This window comes from Cebidichthys violaceus, unplaced genomic scaffold (assembly GCF_023349555.1).
Source record: "Cebidichthys violaceus isolate CVI_PGR_0920_01 unplaced genomic scaffold, fCebVio1.0.p SCAF_25, whole genome shotgun sequence".
Lineage (NCBI taxonomy): Eukaryota > Metazoa > Chordata > Actinopteri > Perciformes > Stichaeidae > Cebidichthys > Cebidichthys violaceus.
In genome coordinates this window covers 7,278,739-7,298,900 of record NW_027176428.1, presented here as the reverse complement: position 1 = coordinate 7,298,900, position 20,162 = coordinate 7,278,739, and the positions used below count along the sequence as shown (strand labels likewise).

Here is a 20,162-nt window from a genome sequence, read left to right as displayed (position 1 = left end):
TTTTGTGTGCCCTCTATCACTATAATCTGCATATAGGCCCGATAAGTTTACGCTTATTTCAAAAATCCTAAAAATGAAATACAAAAGCCTATAATCCTCATACTACATATCATTTAACAGGTCGTTAGATCTCGCTGCGTCTGTAGACATTTGAACAATGAAATAATTTACAGAATCAACAGGTAGTTTGATGCACCTCACAGTGTGAGTGGATACTGTAAGTGGCAACCGAAAGAAGTGTGTATATTTTGAGTATGAAGCATGACGAGAAGTAACTTTATGCTTCCTCGCTGAGAGTGATGGTTGATTAATTGTAACTTTCTCGAATAGACTGCAACATTTAAATGACCCAATAAAGCTATTACTTGTAAATCTTAAATAAAAAGTGAAAGAAAACATAAATTCTGCACTATTGAAATATGACCGAAATAATTAAAAAAGTTTTAAAGGACCAGGTTGTGATTCAGTAGCAGTGAATGCACACATTGTATTTACAAAAAATATGTTTTTAATAATCTGTTTGATTTGTATTCATGTGAATGAGGTACTGTCCATGAGGCCTTCTATCAATTCATTATTTTCATTGTATTAGACCTGAACCATGAAAGTTGATTTTACAATGTTCACAATAGTTATTCAAGTATTCTATGTCCTGCTACTTATTTTATTTAGCTCTTTATTATTATTAATGTATTTAATCATTTGTATCCAATTTATTTGTCTTTGATTAATTCAGGAGAGTCATGGTGTGGCATTTGTTCTATATCTCCCTTTGTCTTCAGGAAAATTATCAACAGGATGAGAAAGACTAAAAATGAATAGTTCTGCTACGCAAAATATGTATTTAACTTTTTTCACTTGTATCTAAAATTTTATTTAAAAGATACCTTTGTAAAAAAATGTATACATTCATATTAAAACACATAAAAGTAATTTCCAATATCTGCACGGATAAAGGGACAGCCCCTAATGCGTGCTCTATCACAGACTTGATATTGTATTAATATACACAAACAAATAATTATAATCCTATAAGCAAAAAAACAAAGCTCCCATTGAGAATATTAATTAAATATATTAATATATATGACAAAAAATACCTAAATGGAAGCAGACCCGAGTCTGTATTCAATATAATATTATAGGACTATACAGCAAGTTTTTGTTATCCATGTACCCTCATAATGAGTTGATCCAGCAAAAGACTTTTGTAAAAACGTCCTAAAATTGGAAATTCAGCAGACATGAGAGATCAGAAAAAAACGGAGCAAAATATAAACCAACGGACTGCTTTCATGCCTTTGACCTTTTTACTGGTTCTCAGTTAGTCAGAGGCTCAAATTAACCTTCATTAACAGAAAATAGGTGTGTGTGTGTGTGTGTGTGTGTGTGTGTGTGTGTGTGTGTGTGTGTGTGTGTGTGTGTGTGTGCGTGCGTGCGTGTGTGTGTGTGTGTGTGTGAATCTTACATGACCCAGGCTAATTTGTGAAAGTCCAGAGACAACATTGAAGAGAGTAGTGCTTCTTGAACTAGTATTCCTCAGGCAATCTGTGTGTTTGTATTTGCTGTGTGTGTGTGTGTGTGTGGTGCACCCGTCTGCGCTGAAGGAGAGAGAGTGAAGCCTATTGATTATTTTAATCCTGCTATTTGTGAGTCTGTGATCCTCTTGGCTCAGCCTTCCACAGAGGGATTGCTAATGGGGCTGAACGCTTCCCTCCTCAGCCCTCTCTCCCTGTCCAATTAACTTAACGCTGGAATCTGCGAGGAGGGAGCAGTGGGACTCAGAGGGCAGGGGTGGGGGTGACGGGGAGGGGGCTGGACACACTGCTGAGACACAACCCGACCAACACCCCCTGTCCAACATCTCCCAACCTCTCATTTGCACCAGCAAGAACTTCCTGCTCCAGAATAGTACCACGTCTCACCTTTAATTAAAGATCCATCTGCTTGTTTTATTCTGGTGAGGTGAGAACTCCATTCAGACAGTGTTTCATTTTCACTGGCCTTGCAGAGGGTAGAAGCAGCAGCAGGTGAAGAAGCAAGTATTTTAATGGGAAAGCTACCTTAAAACAAGCTGCTGCCGCTGTAATTCTGTCTGAACGCAGATATTGTAATAAGAATTTGTCCAATTAGTGTTTGTCTTCAACCCTTCTTGAAGCTATAATTCAGAAAACCAAACCTTTAATTGTGGACTCGCTAATAAAGGCTTTGCTGTATTTTACAAAACTGACAATAAACCTGTGTTACGCCCTTCCCTTGGGCAGCCCTTTGGGGAAAACAAAACTCCACCACTGACCCAACTATACCGCAGAAGACACCTTTAAAACAATCAGAAACATTTAATTTATTGGCATGAAAATATACAACCAAGGCAATTCAAAATCCTAGGTTGAGAGGCAGCAAGACCAGCAGTCCCCACGCCAGAAGCCTCTCCGTTCTGCTGCTGGCACAGCAGCTTTTAAGCACTTCCTTCATTCTTAGTCCGGGTGCATATGAACATTTGTATGAGGATAAGTTGAGCTCGTTGAACAATGCAGCACACCTCCAAAGAGCTAAAAAGGGACAACAGCACAGGGAACAAATACAGCCGTAACACCTGAAACAGAGAGGTGGTGTCAATGTTTATATGGCAACCACTTCTCTAAAGCAAGCTACATCAGATCCAACACACAAAGTGTCAAAAGGACAAAGACACGTTCTCCCAAAATGTCATGACCCAAAATGTAAAACCGTACTGTCAACACTTTTGAGGGCATCTGAAGAACTTCACAGACTCTCTCAACTCCACCAGATCTTTAATTATTGACTAATTAGTGCAAAAAAAAATGCAAAAAAAAAAGTTAAAGAAGCACCAGAGGTGAACTGAAAATGTATTTTCTCCCTTCTTATTTATTTATTTATACTATACATTGATATATGTATAAATTTAGCTGCCCACAAAATATACTACATTATATTTAGAACATTATATATGAATCATGAACATGAAGTGTATATTTTTACTTTATGTCTTTAATTCTAGCGCTCAGTTTGACATAAAAACGTGAGCACAAACCTTATTAAAAATAACAACAATTAAGAAATAATGTCCACAAAGTCAGATAGTTTACCACATTATTCTTTATCAATGGAGGAAAAAAAAGACATGGCAGGTAGGTTTATTGTTGGCTCTTGTTGGAAATACTGTAATATATTTGCCAGCTGTTTTCATATTTGAACCTCAGATAAGTTTGACAAATGCTGATAAAATCTTGAGATCTTTGCAATAAAAAATAAACACCCTGAGCAGTGAGAACTTATCACAACATGTCAGCAGCTGAGTTCTTGAAGAGAACAAAGAATAAAGAAAGCAGTGGTTTTATTTAGCGACGGCAAAATAATCCTGAAATTTCTTTTCATTTTATTGTGTTTCATGGTCTTCAAGGGCAGAGAAAATGCTGATTTTATACACAACAAATACACACAACTCAGCTTGCAAAGTACAGTGACAACAGTGAATCCACACTGCTCATGAACGAAGGTAATGGTGCCAGAAAACACGCACAGAAGGATGCAGCATGACATAGAGGTTGCGAAAAGGAGGAATGTTTGTGTACTACTACACAACGTCGAGAGGGCTTTTCAATCACAGTACAAGAATGATCAGAAAAGTTCACATACAAATCTCATCGGGGTACAGTCATGCTATCAGGCTGCAAAGTTGGATCTGTGTCACTTGTTGGGCCAATATGAAACTCTTTTTCCATGGCACTAAAACTACAATAGATGTGCTCAAAGGAGTATTATATTGTACTCGTCTAAGCATTATATCATGAAAAAAATAGAACTGTTAAATATAGTAATTTGGTTACATCAACATATTTATAATTTATTCTGGATGCGTTTGAACCGCACAGTTACATGCTTCTGTTGTTTGTTCCCTCATGTTTCCCACCATCCCGAATGAACCTTGGTCTCCATTTTGGGGGCTTTTATTCACAGCAGAGTTACATTCAGTTACATACAAAGATCACCTAAGTTAGTATCTATATCTTTTAAAGTGGTCGTCAGATTGCTGTTATCAGCTTGTTCGTATCTCCTGGATTCAACAAGTACCTCATGCATAAAAATTAAAAAGATAGTGTAAGGCACAGAAAACCTACAACAACAGTCACCTGCATTTGAAAAACATCTTCACACGGGTATATTCACAGTAAAATTAAAGGAAAAGTTTGACACTTTGTGAGATCCGCTTATTTGTTTTCATGCAGAGAGTTAGATGAAAACAATCAATACCCCTCTCTTATCTGTTCAGTAAATATGAAGCTCCAGCCAGCAGCCAGTTAGCTTAGCTTAGCACAAAGACTGGAAATGGGGATACAGCTGCTGTAGCCTTGCTCTGTCCATACGACAACATATTCGACCCGCTAGATGGTTTTTTACACAGAACCATCTGAGAAGCTATCAGATGAAGAAACTGTGGAAAAGGGCAGGCACCTTCAAAAAGATACGTGGCAGGTGTTTGGACCAACCATCAGTCAATCAAACTCTTTTCAAAGCGAGTTGGCAGAAGAGCGAGAGAAACGAGAAAGGCCACCAACGTCATTCTTTGCTCTTCTTTCAATGAAGAAATACTCTCCAGTTTTGATAAATCTGATGTTATTGCAGCATCTATGCTAACCAGTTTTGGAGCCACCGTTGTTGTTTAGAACGAACAGTTGTCTCTCCGTATCGTCATACACACACTCGGCCTTCCAGTGTAACCATTCTGTTGATTGATAAAAACACTTTTAATTTCCAGCGTGGTCGGACAACACATCGTACAACTTCTTTTCTAGTATGACCCGGCCCTTATGCTATAAGCTAAGCGGCTGTTGGCTGTAGCGTTATAGGGAACAGACGGATATCAGAGAGTTTCAATTTATTTTCTCACCCAACTCTCTGCAAAAAAGCAAACAAGCATATACAGCAAACTATGGAGGCCAGATGTAACAGTGACTGAACAGGCTGTAGAGGAAGCCTCAGCTCATTAGCAGGACATGATGAGGCTCTGCCGTGAGCTCTGGCTCAGGGAAAATCTCAAAGCTAAACCTCAGTATCGATATACCGTGTGTGTTAAGGGACTGTTACCAACAACTTGACACCCCCTCCCTTAACAGAAGCTGGAGAATGTGCAAGTGAAACTAACAACAACGTGATGCTTTCATGCTTTAACACAAGCAGAAGGGTAAACACACACGTATGCTCGCACACGGCCATCAACACAAACATACAACACACTTATGTTTATGGTGTTGGCTGTATTATCAGCTGCGATCAATATATTCATGACTTTTCTCATTTGGAAATCCATCTCACAGTGAAGGCAAGAGGCTGCAGCCAAGTACACACACTTTGATTTACAGTCTACATTCAGAGATCATTTCAGTCGATTTCAGACTGGTGGCTGAAATGGTCATCTGGTCTCAGTGCAACAACTGATAGGAGAAGTTCAATTCAAGTGAGCTCGCCTTTGTGTGTAGCCAATGTATGCATGTTTTTTTGTCCCGCTTACACACACTGTACATGGCACAGAATAATGATTACACTAGTGTGTGTGTCGGAAGTAAATGTTAACTGGTAATATATACAATACTTTATTCATTTTTACTGTGATTGTGTAATTATATGTTTGTGTACTGAACGGTATTGAAATGACAAATGACATTAAGGAGGCATGGTGGTGTTAGATGAAGAAAGGAGAGGAAACTTTTTGCTTGATTACAGAGAGAAAATATATAAATGTGAGTATACTGTCAGTCAGGGTATATGAGGAAGCCAGAGAAGGTGCTGTATTTGTTGGTGTTTCCACCGTGGACTTTTCCCCCGTCGAGCTGTACGCACACTTCGTCCCCGACATCCAGGTGCAGGATGACACTGTTGGAGGCATAGTCGTAGTTCTGATCTGCGTCTTGAGCGATTGCACTGGCCCTCACCTGAAACAGAGAGAAAAAAAAGATGTTGATAGGATGAAAAGATGGAAAGAAATAAGGAAATACCATCAAGGAAGTGTTTTGTGGTCTTTGTTGAAGCTTCTTATAGTTAACATATTCTGCTATATTTATATATCTTGGGCATTGTTAGCCTTTGTTGAAGAGATTAGGGAGGGATTTGTATAGCAAAGGTCCCTTGAGATGCTGCAACTCAGATGGCATTTTAACTCATAAACCATACTGCATATGTTGTACAGATATTAAATATCTTTAAAATGAAAGTATTTTCAAAGCACAAAATGAAAAGACTTGACACTTCTACCTGAGTTTTAGTTTTAGTGGGGTGAAAAACTACAATACAATACTGAGCTTGATGGGAAATGGTAGCTCTCCACTGACATAATGTGATTGTCTGAAAGTTTGGATAAAGGTTGGATAAAGTTGACATTGAGGAGGAATGTGGAGCAATGATTTGAATTTTAAATTTGGGATGGTGATATAATTTTTATTAAACAATATTTTAAGAAACGCTCTGAAAAGTGGCTCAAACTGACCACCAGCCACTCTCATTATAGATAATAAGTTATAAATTATAGACAAAAATATGTTACTCAACTAAAAAAAATTGTAATGACTATTCAAGGTAAAATAACACAGCATGCCTACTACTACATACTACACACTTTATAAACACTGTTGAGGCATTTCATATTGTATGTATTCTTCTTTACTTTAACATTGCTATAGAACATGTATGTCAATAAAGTTCATTGAATTAATAATAAGAAAAATCAAACACATAAATACTTGAAAACCAAAAAAAAATCTGATTGCTTTCATGTATACAGTTGTGGTCAAAAGTTTACATACACTTGTAAAGAACATAATGTCATGGCTCTCTTGAGTTTCCAGTTATTTCTACAACTCTGATTTTTCTCTGATAGAGTGATTGAAACAGATACTTCTTTGTCACAAAAAACATTCATGAAGTTTGGTTCTTTCATGACTTTATTATGGGTTAACAGAAAAAGTGACAAAATCTGCTGGGTCAAAAATATACATACAGCAACATGAATTGGCAATTTTGGTGACTTAGAAAGTTGTGTCAATGAAATGAGCTTCATAGCATGGCCTCTTAACTTCTTGTGAGTGATTATGAGTGACTACAGCTGGTGACTTCTCTGAGGCCATTTAAATAGGGCTCATTGGATACAAACGCCCACAAACGCTACAATGGGAAAGTCAAAGGAGCTCAGCATGGATCTGAAAAAGCGAATCATTGACTTGAACAAGTCAGGAAAGTCACTTGGAGCCATTTCAAAGCAGCTGCAGGTCCCAAGAGCAACAGTGCAAACAATTGTTTGTAAGTATAAAGTGCATGGCACTGTTTTGTCACTGCCACGATCTGGAAGAAAACGCAAGCTATCACCTGCTGCTGAGAGAAAATTGGTCAGGAGGGTGAAGAGTCAACCGAGAACCACCAAAAAGCAGATCTGCCAAGAATTAGAAGCTGCTGGAACACAGGTGTCAGTGTCCACAGTCAAGCGTGTTTTGCATCTCCATGGACTGAGAGGCTGCCGTGCAAGAAGGAAGCCCTTGCTCCAAAAGCGGCACCTTAAGGCTCGACTGAAGTTTGCTGCTGATCACATGGACAAAGATAAGACCTTCTGGAGTATAGTTCTGTGGTCAGACGAAACAAAAATCGAGCTGTTTGGCCACAATGCCCAGCAATATGTTTGGAGGAGAAAAGGTGAGGCCTTTAACCCCAAGAACACCATGCCTACCGTCAAGCACGGTGGTGGTAGTATTATGCTGTGGGGCTGTTTTGCTGCCAATGGAACTGGTGCTTTACAGAGAGTAAATGGGATAATGAAGAAGGAGGATTACCTTCAAATTCTTCAAGATAACCTAAAATCATCAGCCCGAAGGTTGGGTCTTGGGCGCAGTTGGGTGTTCCAACAGGACAATGACCCCAAACACACATCAAAAGTGGTAATGGAATGGCTAAATCAGGCTAGAATTAGGGTTTTAGAATGGCCTTCCCAAAGTCCTGACTTAAAATCCCATTGAGAACATGTGGACAATGCTGAAGAAACAAGTCCATGTCAGAAAGCCATCAAATTTAACTGAACTGCACCAATTCTGTCAAGAGGAGTGGTCAAAGATTCAACGAGAAGCTTGCCAGAAGCTTGTGGATGGCTACCAAAAGCGCCTAATTGAAGTGAAAATGGCCAAGGGACATGTAACCAAATATTAGCACTGCTGTATGTATATTTTTGACCCAGCAGATTTGATCACTTTTTCTGTTAACCCATAATAAAGTCATGAAAGAACCAAACTTCATGAATGTTTTTTGTGACAAAGAAGTATCTGTTCCAATCACTCTATCAGAGAAAAATCAGAGTTGTAGAAATAACTGGAAACTCAAGAGAGCCATGACATTATGTTCTTTACAAGTGTATGTAAACTTTTGACCACAACTGTATGTGGTACTGTATGTTTAAGATGAATGATTTTCACTGATTAGTTGCCAATCTTTCATTGGGGAAAACCAATGTATTAGTCTCATCCATGCGTCTACAAGCCTCTGCTCCCACAAGCCTCTCTTCTCTTATTTGAACCGTTGGTCCTCTCTTGTAGCCCCAAAACACTAATCATCACCTGCAATGGAGGAATATTCACCACAGCCATCTAAATGTTAATTGGGTTGAGGGAAAAGTCATTGCAGAAATATGACTTTCTGTGTTTAATGGGAATAACACAAATATGATGTAATCCAGTGATCTAATCTAGATTGATTAATACGGATAATTCTAATCGAAACTGACAATCCAGTGTTTTTTTTGTTGTTAGGCTGATGAGGTGGGTTTATATATTTCATCTTATCACAGTATCTCAACCTAAACCAGTATGCTCACGTTATCTGGACGTAACCGGTGCCATTTTATTTCCTGTTTCTTTCTGTGATCTCGTTGTAATGTCATCAGTACAGATGCCTTCCTGTCCACTGGGTAGATAGATGAGATGTGCAGTGATCTTTGGCCTAAAACCTCCATCTGAGAGCACATCCTTTCTTAGCCGCTATCAATTTTTCCAGAGGATTGTTGCTCTCACACCTGATCCACCTGTTGCAGAGAAGAGGCTGATAGGGATTGCAAGGATTGCATCAGGGAGGACCAGTTCAATTGTCGAGCAATTACAGCGAACACGATGAACGTGCAAACACACACATACTGGCTGCTGCTGATATATGGACATTGGTTTGTTGCAGCTGAACTACAACAATTGGTAATCAATGCCATTAGCTAATATTATGTCACAGGTATTCAGTTTTGCAAGGGTGGCATATTTTCACCTTCTAAGTTGGTGTGCTTAACTTGATAGCCAACAGTTGCCTATTTCACACACAGCCAGTAGATACAGAACAACATTAGCATTCATTCCTGTTTATGTCCGATAATAATGCTGGTGTTAAATTCTAATTGGTACCTTATTTGTCAAACAGGTTAACAAATATATATTATAATATAGGTTTACAAAAATTACCAAAGAAACACAAGGAAACTGAAATATTTAATGCTGTATATAATGCTAATGGACAAAATGCATGGACAAGGACAAAGACAGTTGGACAACACCACAGCCTCGAAATGACCAAACAATGTAATCAACACCCCTATAACACAGTTACAACAAGAGCTTGTCATTATGAGCTTCATACAACTGGCATTAATGTCTGCCATCCAGAAATTGCTGGTAGTCAAAACCAACCCACTAAAGATGCATTAGCTGGTGTGAAGACCACAGAACCTGGAGCCTGACACAATTTTTAAAAAGTAATACGGTCTGGAGAGTCATTCTTCACTCTTTTATCTACATCTAGACAGGTTTATGTATGTGGATGTCTGATTAAACATGATGCTGGGTCTGTAATAGTACGAGCAGCCAGTTGAGTGGAAGTCGTTACATCTGACGATTACTGTACATGTTTACATAGCAGTTAACATTAATATGAAACCGCTGAACACAGATCTAACCAGGCCTGCATATTCGTTTCGTTATGACCTGGATGAAGTCATACACCTGCAACAATCCACACAGTTGCTAAATGTAATTTCATGTTTTGAACTCAAAGAACTGTCTTTTCTTCATTTCAACGTGGATAAAAACCTGTTTTTATGACAAATAGGGCAGCCTTTTTCATTATTTAGGGGTTTCTGTTAAATTCCAAGTTTTTTCATTGGGTAAATCATCAACTATTTAGCAGAAGATCCATTTAATAGAGGTAAATCAAGTACACAACCAAAAACATATTAATGAATGCAAATATGATGCCCTCACTCCATCCTTGTCTTCGGCTCTGACTGTTCCATCATCTCCACCAGTCATTAAGCTACCCTGACTCTTGTCATCACTTACACAAATCAAATAAGACTACACTATCCGTCTCTCCCCATCCTCCATCAAATTATACGTTTTTTTTCCACCCATTTCATCAATTCAACTCAATTTATTTCTCCATGCAACCATTTCTTCAATGTAGCGAAGGTGAACAATTTTATTCCCCTCCTCGAGACAGGAATGAATCGATACATTTCCTTTGTTTTAATTCAACTCACATCACGCCATTAATTGTTGTCTCTCCCTACACCTCACGCCCCTTCCATCTCCTCTCTCCCATTTGCTACCCCATCGCTATCTCTTCATTCTGGACCCATCTATCCATCTTTTTGTGTCCTTATACTCTAATTAGATGCAGGTCACGCACACATTTTCTCTCCCCCGCCATGGCAGTGTTGGCGGGAGCAGCGACTAAGTGTGTCCCTGTCCGGTCTAAATCGGATTGATTAACGGCATGCTGCTGTGGCAGGTCTCCTGAGGACTGCCCCCCCCCCCCCCGCCCCCGCCCCTTCCTTCTTCCCCTCCTCCCCTCGCAGTATATCCCTTACCCCTCTCTACCTCCAGATGTGTCAGGGCGGGCTATACACGGCTGCAGGCTACAGTAATTGGTAGTCGGATAGCCATGGCAGCTCCCTGCCTAATAGGTCCGACTCCTCAATAACTCCATACAATCACAATAAATGGGGGCACAGGATAGGCTACAGTGGTCAAATGGGCCCATGAAGCACTAGCAGGTCAGGATAACACACACACACACACACACACACACACACACACTAACACACACTTCATCCACCTCTCTCTCTCTCTCTCTCTCTCTCTCTCTCTCTTTCGATAAGAGCAGCTCTCTTTGTTTTTTATGAATCTCAAGTGAACACCTGAGAAAAACCACGCAGTATATGAGACATTTTGTTATTTTATACTGTTGGACTGTTTTTCTCTGAAGGGACTGAACAGCTCCCCTGAGGAGACCTAATAGGGTTTAGGAGAAATATAACAGTAAAGAGAATTTGACATCTTGTACGTCCAACATCTGTCTACATGGTTGAGCGGCAGGATTCCCCTGACAGTATTTTCAGCAGTTAGAGGCTGCCAGGCTTCTGTAACTTCCAACGAATACAATATAAGATTACAATTAAAACTGGTAACCATCTCTGTATGTGCATGGACAACATTGTTACAATCCATCCTATTATCCTATAGTGATTAAACTACATGGAGCACATTAAAAGGACTGCTGTTCTGCCTGTATCACCCATATTTAAGAGTCATATGTAATTTGCAGCAGTGATATTCACACCACCTCACTGAAATACCTTTTAAATATGAACATCAGCTAATTATATTTGCCTGCCAAAAGGCCACAATGTTATTTATGGCTTTATATGGTTGACTTCCTTATGAGACACGTAGGTTAACTTAGATTCGAGATGCTGACATTTAATGTGTTATGTTCATGATTAATTCATGGTTGCATTCTCCTCCATATAGTAACCCAGTGTGTGTGTGTGTGTGTGTGTGTGTGTGTGTATATATATATATATATATATATATATATATATATATATATATATATATATATATATATATATATATATATATATATACGTAAAGAGTGTTATTTATTATTTAAGTGTTGTAAATTGGACAATCAATAACTACACACATTTACTCAAGTACTGTGGTGCAGTAAAATATTTTGTTACACACTGTGCTTGAGGTTTTTGATTTTATACTTCAGTACATTTATCTGACAGATGTAGTTACAAGTGTTTTTCAGATTTATCACTGATAAAGATTAAACTACCTAGCTCCACCTCAACCAGCTACAAAAGTAAAATGTTTTTTATGCATTCATCCATCAGTATTGAGATTCTAATGATTAATAGTAATATATCATTCACAGGTACCATTTGTCTGTGCATACTTTAACTGCGATACACTAGGTACACTGTCAAATCTGACAAACTGATCTTACTTTTTTTTTTAATATGAGGAAACCAATTGCCTTGAAAAAAAAACTAGGTAAATTTAACCATTATTTTAAAGGTGCTTACTTTAAGGTCATATTGTTATCTAAGTGTACAAGACTGAGATCTGTGCTTTTAAGATTTGGATTGAAGACTAAAGTGAACTGCTATTTTTTACATTGTTATATTGGTGCTTTTCTTTAAGGATCTAAATACTTCCTCCACCACTGTGGAATATATTTTCTTGAACTGAGCCTGAGCTGGTGACATTGCAGAGCTTTGTGACACTAAAACCAGCACAGATGTATCTGCAGTTTCGGCTGTCAGCTACAATCACAGTGAAACCCTGTTTTCTTAAAGTGCACAGGAGGCACTGGGGCTTTGGAAACAAGAGGGAAAGGCAAATCAGGATTATTGTCAACGGTGGTGGAGATTGATAGCGACAAGGGAGTGAATTTCTGTCTGTTGGCTCAACGCTGTTCTGACTTGATCTGCTGCTGTTGGGGAGAAGGGAGACCCACGGGACAATAGAGAAGATTACGCTGCCTCCACTTTTCATTAGGGGGCAACATTAAATGGGGAACGAGCGAGACTGAGAAAGGTGGAAGAGAGAGGAAGAGAGAGGAAATTGACAGCATAGAAATAATTCATAGACACTACTAAATGCTCAATAAAATCTACATTTTCAGATGTGATCTTCTGATTTATGTGACATATTTAAGGGCTGACATATTGTATTTCAAATGTATGTAGACAAAGATTTTCAACATTTTTATGTGTATTGACCCAATATCAAAGTTTGTGTTCATAATGTTTATGTCTCAGAGAAAAAAAATTATGGAAGGAGGGTGCGTGGTAAGGAGAAAAGAAGGATGTGTTGGGAAAAAGAGTGCGTTAAAGCAGACATTTGGATAAGGACACACAGATGGGTGAGCAGCTGCATGCACTTTTAACAGTCTGAGCACAGGATTCACAGGAAGCCAATGTATAGGGGGGCTTTGAGTGATGGGGAGGGAGCCTGTTGGATAACAAACTGATCAAGCATGCCTGCTTCAGAGCGGGAGGGGGCGGGGGTCCATGTAGTGTGTTATTTTTTTCATTTTTGTTTTGTTTCGCAGTGGTGCCTTGATCCTCTGGTGATAAAACTGACAGGATTCATTCACTGTGATGTACAGACCTCTCAGAGCGGAGCGAGGCGATTGAGACGGGGTCTCTTAAACTTACCTGAGGGACCTCTAAGGGTGAACTGGGAGATAGAAGAAGGACAATTGAAATGGCCCTTTTTGTTAAAGCCGCTCTGTTCTCTCGTCCTCCGCCCATGTGTACCAGCCTGAGGTATCCTGTTTCTATTATGCAGGTCGACGTGTAACCCTTCTGCTGCACTGCAGACTCACACTAATTGGCATACTAAATGTTAATATTTTGCCATGACACTCAAGACCCAAGGTGTCAAGCTGTTGATTAAAAAGTCTCTAATTGGCTCTAGACTGAAACCTTTGAGGGTAGAGGAGATGCCTTAATTGGATATGAATGGGTTCTGAGGATGGTCTACCTGCAGAGCACCAGCTAGACGCAAAGCCTCAGCTCTGGAGTTAAATTGTAGTATTCCTTTATGATATATTGTTTACTGTCTCTTATCAACTCTGTTTTAAAAAGGGTATGTGAGCAGGGTCATTTAAAACCTGTTCACAGGACAGAAGTTAATATCCCTCTAATTCTGATATACTTCAAAATGGTTATTCAATATGCATTTTGCCTTTATTCATGTCAGCTCGGCTACTATCAAACACTGCTGTCTATGAAAGAAACGAAATCCTGCTTCCCTGATGAGGAGGAAATAATGGTATAATGGGGAGGCAAAAGGGAAAGCACAACAAAGACACAACAAAACACAGTAACAACCAGCCAAGTCGTTTTCGTCAGCAGAATATAATGGCCTCAGCCATTATAACAGAAACATGTCGTCAAATAATAGCTGTGTGCATGAACATGCACATAAATGTGTGTGTTTTTAGAGGAAAAGACAAGAAGAGAAAACAAGGGCAAACTGCAGGGTACATGAGAGGACCCATTCTGTTTTCTCTTAAAGAAATGCTGCGTAAAGGGGTGGACTATTATCCTTTAACACAAAATGTTCCCCATTATAATTGTGTCTAATATTAAAGCAATGTACCGCACAGAAAATGTGTCATCATTAATAATTACTCTACCAACACACACAACCAAAAAAAAGGCAAAAAAAATTAAAAAGTCCAATGAAGTGCCACATGAAGCCCATGTTGACACCTTGTCTGACGCACTGTTATCAGCAGCTTCTACTTCTCACAGAAGCCACATCACACCTACCTAGTGGAGGCGAGCTGCTCATTTCCTCTAATTGAGCCCAAGCTTGTCATCACCACAAATTTTAAGTGATATATTACAAATTTGAATTAGCTTTCGGATCCTACACGCTTATTTTCTTGTGTACTTTACACACATAACATTATCAGTTTCTGCATTGTCTGTGCTGCTTGTTGCTTGAGAGCCATCTTAAAAGTTGTCTGCTAAATCCAAGCCTTTACTTCAAAGCTCTACTCTCCACTTTTAATTCATCTTTCCTTCTTATGATTACACCTCACATTTTTAAGGCTGAGCCACTGTGTTGGGCTTCAACAAGGCACCGCTTTGTCCACCAGTCCCCTCCTCCAGTAAGTCAGATCCAACCTAATCCCACTGCCACATAATGAGGTCAATAGCAAATGACATGATGAAATGCTACTACCAAACTGATGTCATCAAAACTATAGTGTGTGTGTGTGTGTGTGTGTGTGTGTGTGTGTGTGTGTGTGTGTGTGTGTGTGTGTGTGTGTGTATGTAGGCACCAAAGACCGACCAACTGACCAGCACAGTTTCTCCCATATTGGACCGGCTATAAATATTCATACATCCATGCTCATTGCTGTAAAGGGCAAAGTACATATTGGTGGTGAATTATATATCCATTGAAAAGGTCATCTACTTCAACACCAATCTTTTGATGAGTTATGGGACACGTTGAGTGAAGAGGATTCCTTGCATTGAGTGATTCATCTCTACAAACTTGGTGCAAACTTGCATATCAGCTACACATTTCTTTAGCCAACAGCTGGCAATGTGAGTCTGATTTGTTTCATATATGTCAGTCTTATCCCATCTCCTCAACTCCTCCCTTCACCACAGGACAGAGGACACTCTCATGTTGCCTATTCTCTCATCCTCCTATGTCCACTCTCCTGTGAATATCCATCCATCTCTCTGTCAGCCCACTTGTCTCCTGCCTGTCCCTGCAGTGATCTCTCCTCGGGATGTGTCTTATTTTCAGCTCCCTTTGACAAGACATTGATTAACACAAAGCATCTCAGTCTGACAATTGTTATACATACACACATACACATGCACATACACTCATACACCCATGCTGCAAAACACACTATCGACTGCCATACCGAGGAATAGTTTGACATTTTGGGAAATATGCTTATTTCCCTTTCAATGTTGCTGTCATTTCTGTATGGTAAATATGAAGGCCTAACTGGAGCACTTGTCTATTCACTGAAAAAACATCAGGTGCAATAAAAGTGTGAGGGCAAGATCAGCACTGAATTGGGTTAAATAATTTAGTTGATGGAAAAGATAATTAATGGGGAAGGAGTCAATAGTCAGTGTGGACGGTAAAAGTGTGTGTGTGTGGGTGTGTGCGTGTGTGTGTAAAAGGAGGGGCACAGGTGGAGGGGAGAAGATCTCATCTAAAGGCTATGAAAGATTTATCAGCAAGTGAAGACAGGAATGACAATGTCTGTGAAGGCACGCAACAAACCAAGTCCTCCAATTATATCTGGCATTTAACTGTCTGTCCTCTTCACTCTGCACTTTGTGCACATCTCGTCAAATCGATTAAATTGGGAATAACTGTTTTTATGGACTTGATCAGGCACAAAAAAAGATCTATAATACAATAATTTGTGTATTTGGGAAGTCTATAAAACCAAAGTAGTAGAATATCTCATTTTGAACCTGATATTTTATTATTTAACCGTAGCTGTTTGCTACAGTATGTTAGTTTGCAGAATATTTCAAGAATGTTTAATTTCCAGTTGAATCTGCTAAGCTCATGGGTCCAGGAACAGCCAATTCATTTTTTGTGCAGATTCAGGAATTTAAAAAGAAATGTATATCATTGCAAAGTTTTCTCATGAACTATTGCACTATAATTTAGATTTAAAAAGCTGGCACATCTGTGTGATTTGATGCAGAGATGCAGTGGATTGGGCAGCCTTGCTGGAAGTGTACTTTCCACATGTAACAACTATGAATGTACAGTAAAGATTTGCTGTTTTGCTCTGTATTTCATCATTGTGAATTTAATTGTTGGATTTCGGACTGTTGGTCAGAAAAAACAGAGGATATCACCTTGGACTCTGGAAGCTCATCAATAGCAGGAGATAAGAACCGGGAGACGATGGCATGTGTCTGGCTGCAGCTTTCCATACACCAACACCAGGGTTAGCAGGAGCCAGTGATAAAAACTGCAGGACAGTCGGCATTCAAACATTTAAGAAAACCTAAAATGTTTTTTCACATAACAAGGACCAGAGTGCTCTAACGGATCAGACTTTCTCCACCAAACTGCAATGTCCAGTGTCCAAACTGTGGACTTTTAAAAAAACACTTGAATTCTTACTGGCCCACTCACTGTATCTAAAATCTTCTAAGATGTAAAAGAAAAATCAGTGAACAGTAGCAACAAAAGCAAATTGCTGTCCGTTCATGTACCGTGTAAATTATGTGAGAAAAGACTGTTGTACCTTCAAACACTCAGCCGTCTGACTTGTAACAATGCAAAGCATGTTCTTTCTTCTCTGGTAATCCCCAGGACGTCACTCTTCTGTTCTGCAGCACACATGTCAGAATCAGGGCTCCTCAACAGAGTGAGGGCTTAGCACTTCAAGCTTGTCACGGATCTCCAGATGGAAGCATTCAAGGCTTTGTGCCAGGCATTTGTACTTGTTTATTTATTAGTGTTAAAGTCAGAGTTCCTCAGAGGACAGTAGCCAGCTGTTGCATTTTGGCTTTGTTCCACTGAGACATGGAGGATTGTTATCCTCTTGATCGCTTGGCTGTCACTCTCTCTCTCTCTTTCTTTCTCTTTTTCTCTCTCTCTTTCTCTCTCTCTCTCTCTCTCTCTCCCTCTCTCTCTCTCTCTCTCTCTCTCTCTCTCTCTCTCTCTCTCTCTCTCTCTCTCTCTCTCTCTCTCTCTGCCTTTGTGTTGTACAATTGATTACAGTTTTCGTTTTCCATGTTAAGTTGTTCTTAGTCCCATCTCTGTTTCTACTTTCATCCTGCATTTGTTTCCTCTTCGTTGTCCTCCAAAGTAAATTAACAACTTTAAAAAAAAAGATTAAATTGTATTATTAGAGGGTTGATAGATCTTCTCTACACAAGAGTTCAGATACAGCACGAGTCATTTCATTTGATTCTTTTTGATATGTTTTGTGGAAACTTTGCTTTAAAATGTTCTTTGTCTGAAACATCCAAATGATGCTCGCAATGCTCAGATGTTAAAAAAGTACTTTTTTTTCAACATGGTAAAAAAGATTGGTTGTCAAACGATTTCATCAGGGGAGGTTCGATCTCCAGCTCCTCCTTTCCAAGAGTTCTTGAGCAAGACACTGAAGCCCAAGTTGCTTTACAGCAGCCCACTACTCCTAATGCTGCAGATGGGTTGAATGCAGAGGTCAAAATGCATGTGTGTTGATTCAAATTAATCTTTTTTAAAAGGTTAGTGTTCTTTGTGCATTGTCCATGTTCAAATAAAGAAAGATAACATGTAGTTGTGTCAGATTAGAAAACAGTTTTATTTTTGTGACTTTTGTATAACTGTTTTGTAAGTATCAGTTCAGAAGACTGAACTTAATATATATATATATATATATATATATATATATATATATATATATATATTATATACTGTTGTCCCTGCCTTTTAAAATAGTTGCTGTTATTGTGTCCACTGCTGTTGGTGGCACAGGGTGATTTTGAGAGTTTGTCTCAAAACATGAAAGTTTCAAATGACAATATCATACACACAAACGACTCACAGATGCACTCACCTGTCCGTTCTTCTTCAGGTCAGCCCACATGCTCGTCCCGTCACCTCCTCTCATCAGGACGTGGTAGGTGAAGTAGTAGATGCCAGGCAGAGGGCAAGTGAACTTGCCGGTGCTCGGTTCGTAGTAGTTCCCTACGTTGGTCACAACATCATCAAACTTGAGTATTTCACTCCCTTCGTGTTGTTTCCGGAGGCCTGCGTAGAATGCAATTTTGGGACTATAGAAGGATGGGCCATAGCCTCCGGGTCCAGGCCCAGGTGGACCAGGTGGGCCGGGCTTGCCGGGCTCTCCGGGGGGCCCTTTAGGACCTGGAGGACCAGGAAGTCCAGGGCTCCCTCTGAACCCCTGTTTACCCCTGCGGTTTGAGAAGTCTGGGGGCTGAGGGGAGACAGCTGTCAGCTCTCCCTGTGGGGGGGTGAAAGTGTCACACACCATCTTGCAGCTCCCAAGCATCTCGAAGTGTGTGCCCCCTCCTCCGGACCCTCCTCCCTTGGTGGTGTGGACCAATAGGGGAATGGCCACCAGCAGGACCAAGACCATGGCCACGCCGACTCCAGCCCCGATGACACGTTTCTTGCGGCTAAGTCGGGAGGCGGCCAGCGTGAGGAAGTCCTCCTCCCCCTTCGCTGGAATGGTTGTGCCGGCCAGGCTGAAGGCTGAAGAGACTAAATACTGGGTTGAGAAGGTGGAGGAGAGAAATGTGTGATTGTGCAGGGCAGAGATACAGGGTACTCTTCTAGGAGTGGGACAGGCAAGTCTCAGATGGGAGAAAATCAGGGGGGAGAATGACAAATAGGTTTTTCCATTTCTTGGAAAAAGAACACAAAAAAAAGGATACAAAACATTTGTTTTGTACCCTTTTACTTTTCAGTTTCAGTCAGAGGGCTGTCAACCTATCTAAAGATAACACATTATTTTGCGAGACAAAAATAGCATAACTATATTTAAATATTTAAAAAAAAAATGAGCATCACCGTTGAGATGTTGATTTTAGGCAACCTTTTTTTTATCCAGCTCTTGTGGAAGCTCTGATGAGAAGCTTTCAGTTGATCAGGCAGAGAGCTGTCAGGTGGGGTCTACAGTATTCCCACTGGAGCTCATCTCACCCAACACATATGGGGAAGGGCACTTTACTTTTCTGTCGAGGAATGAGAAGAGAAGAATGAGTAAACTGCTAAATCTCTGCTCTGTTTTTTGTTGTAGGAGCCTAGATTAGATTTATCTCAGCAGTCTACTCCTCCATTCAAAGTAGCTACAAATTTGTTGCAGGTCATAAAAAGGCAAATGCTAAGAACATGGCAGGCCAAATTGCATTGAATGTGGAAACTTGTTTTAAAGGCATCTTGGATGAAGCAGAGACAATTGTATCACAGGACACCACTGAATCTATGGGAAAACACACACACACACACACACACACACACACACACACACACACACACACACACACACACACACACACACACACACAGAGACTCATGTAATTATATAAACACTAACAAAACGAAACCTCTTTGCTATAACACATCAATTTCTAACAGAAAATGTAACAACAATTTAACAAATAAAGCACTTCATTTTGTAATTAATGAATATCTAAATTAATATTCAGCAACTAAATATAATGAAACATGTAATACAGGATACAGAGGGATTATAAAGCTTTACTATGAGTATTTAAATTAAACATATTTGTCATTACTGATAAT

At 39.6% G+C, this 20,162-nt stretch overlaps 1 protein-coding gene across 1 annotated transcript; it reads right to left on the bottom strand.

Annotated features, from left to right (window-relative positions):
• Positions 1–3,049: 3,049 nt before the first annotated feature.
• On the bottom strand, positions 3,050–19,525 carry c1ql4b (complement component 1, q subcomponent-like 4b). The gene is made up of 3 exons (XM_068720535.1): positions 19,428–19,525; positions 18,454–19,125; positions 3,050–5,954 (listed from the first exon to the last, which is right to left on the bottom strand). Exons 2-3 carry the CDS (start codon positions 18,991–18,993, stop codon positions 5,775–5,777), a joined length of 720 nt encoding a protein of 239 aa, XP_068576636.1. The 5' UTR covers positions 18,994–19,125; positions 19,428–19,525; the 3' UTR covers positions 3,050–5,774.
• Between the last annotated feature and the right edge of the window lie 637 nt (positions 19,526–20,162).

Excerpts from the sequence above, each read along its gene's own strand:
- c1ql4b (XM_068720535.1), bottom strand. The coding sequence starts at position 18,993 with ATGGTCTTGGTCCTGCTGGTGGCCATTCCCCTATTGGTCCACACCACC. Across the intron at positions 5,955-18,453 it reads ACCTGAAGAAGAACGGACAG|GTGAGGGCCAGTGCAATCGC; the intron begins GTGAGTGCATCT and ends TCTCTGTTTCAG.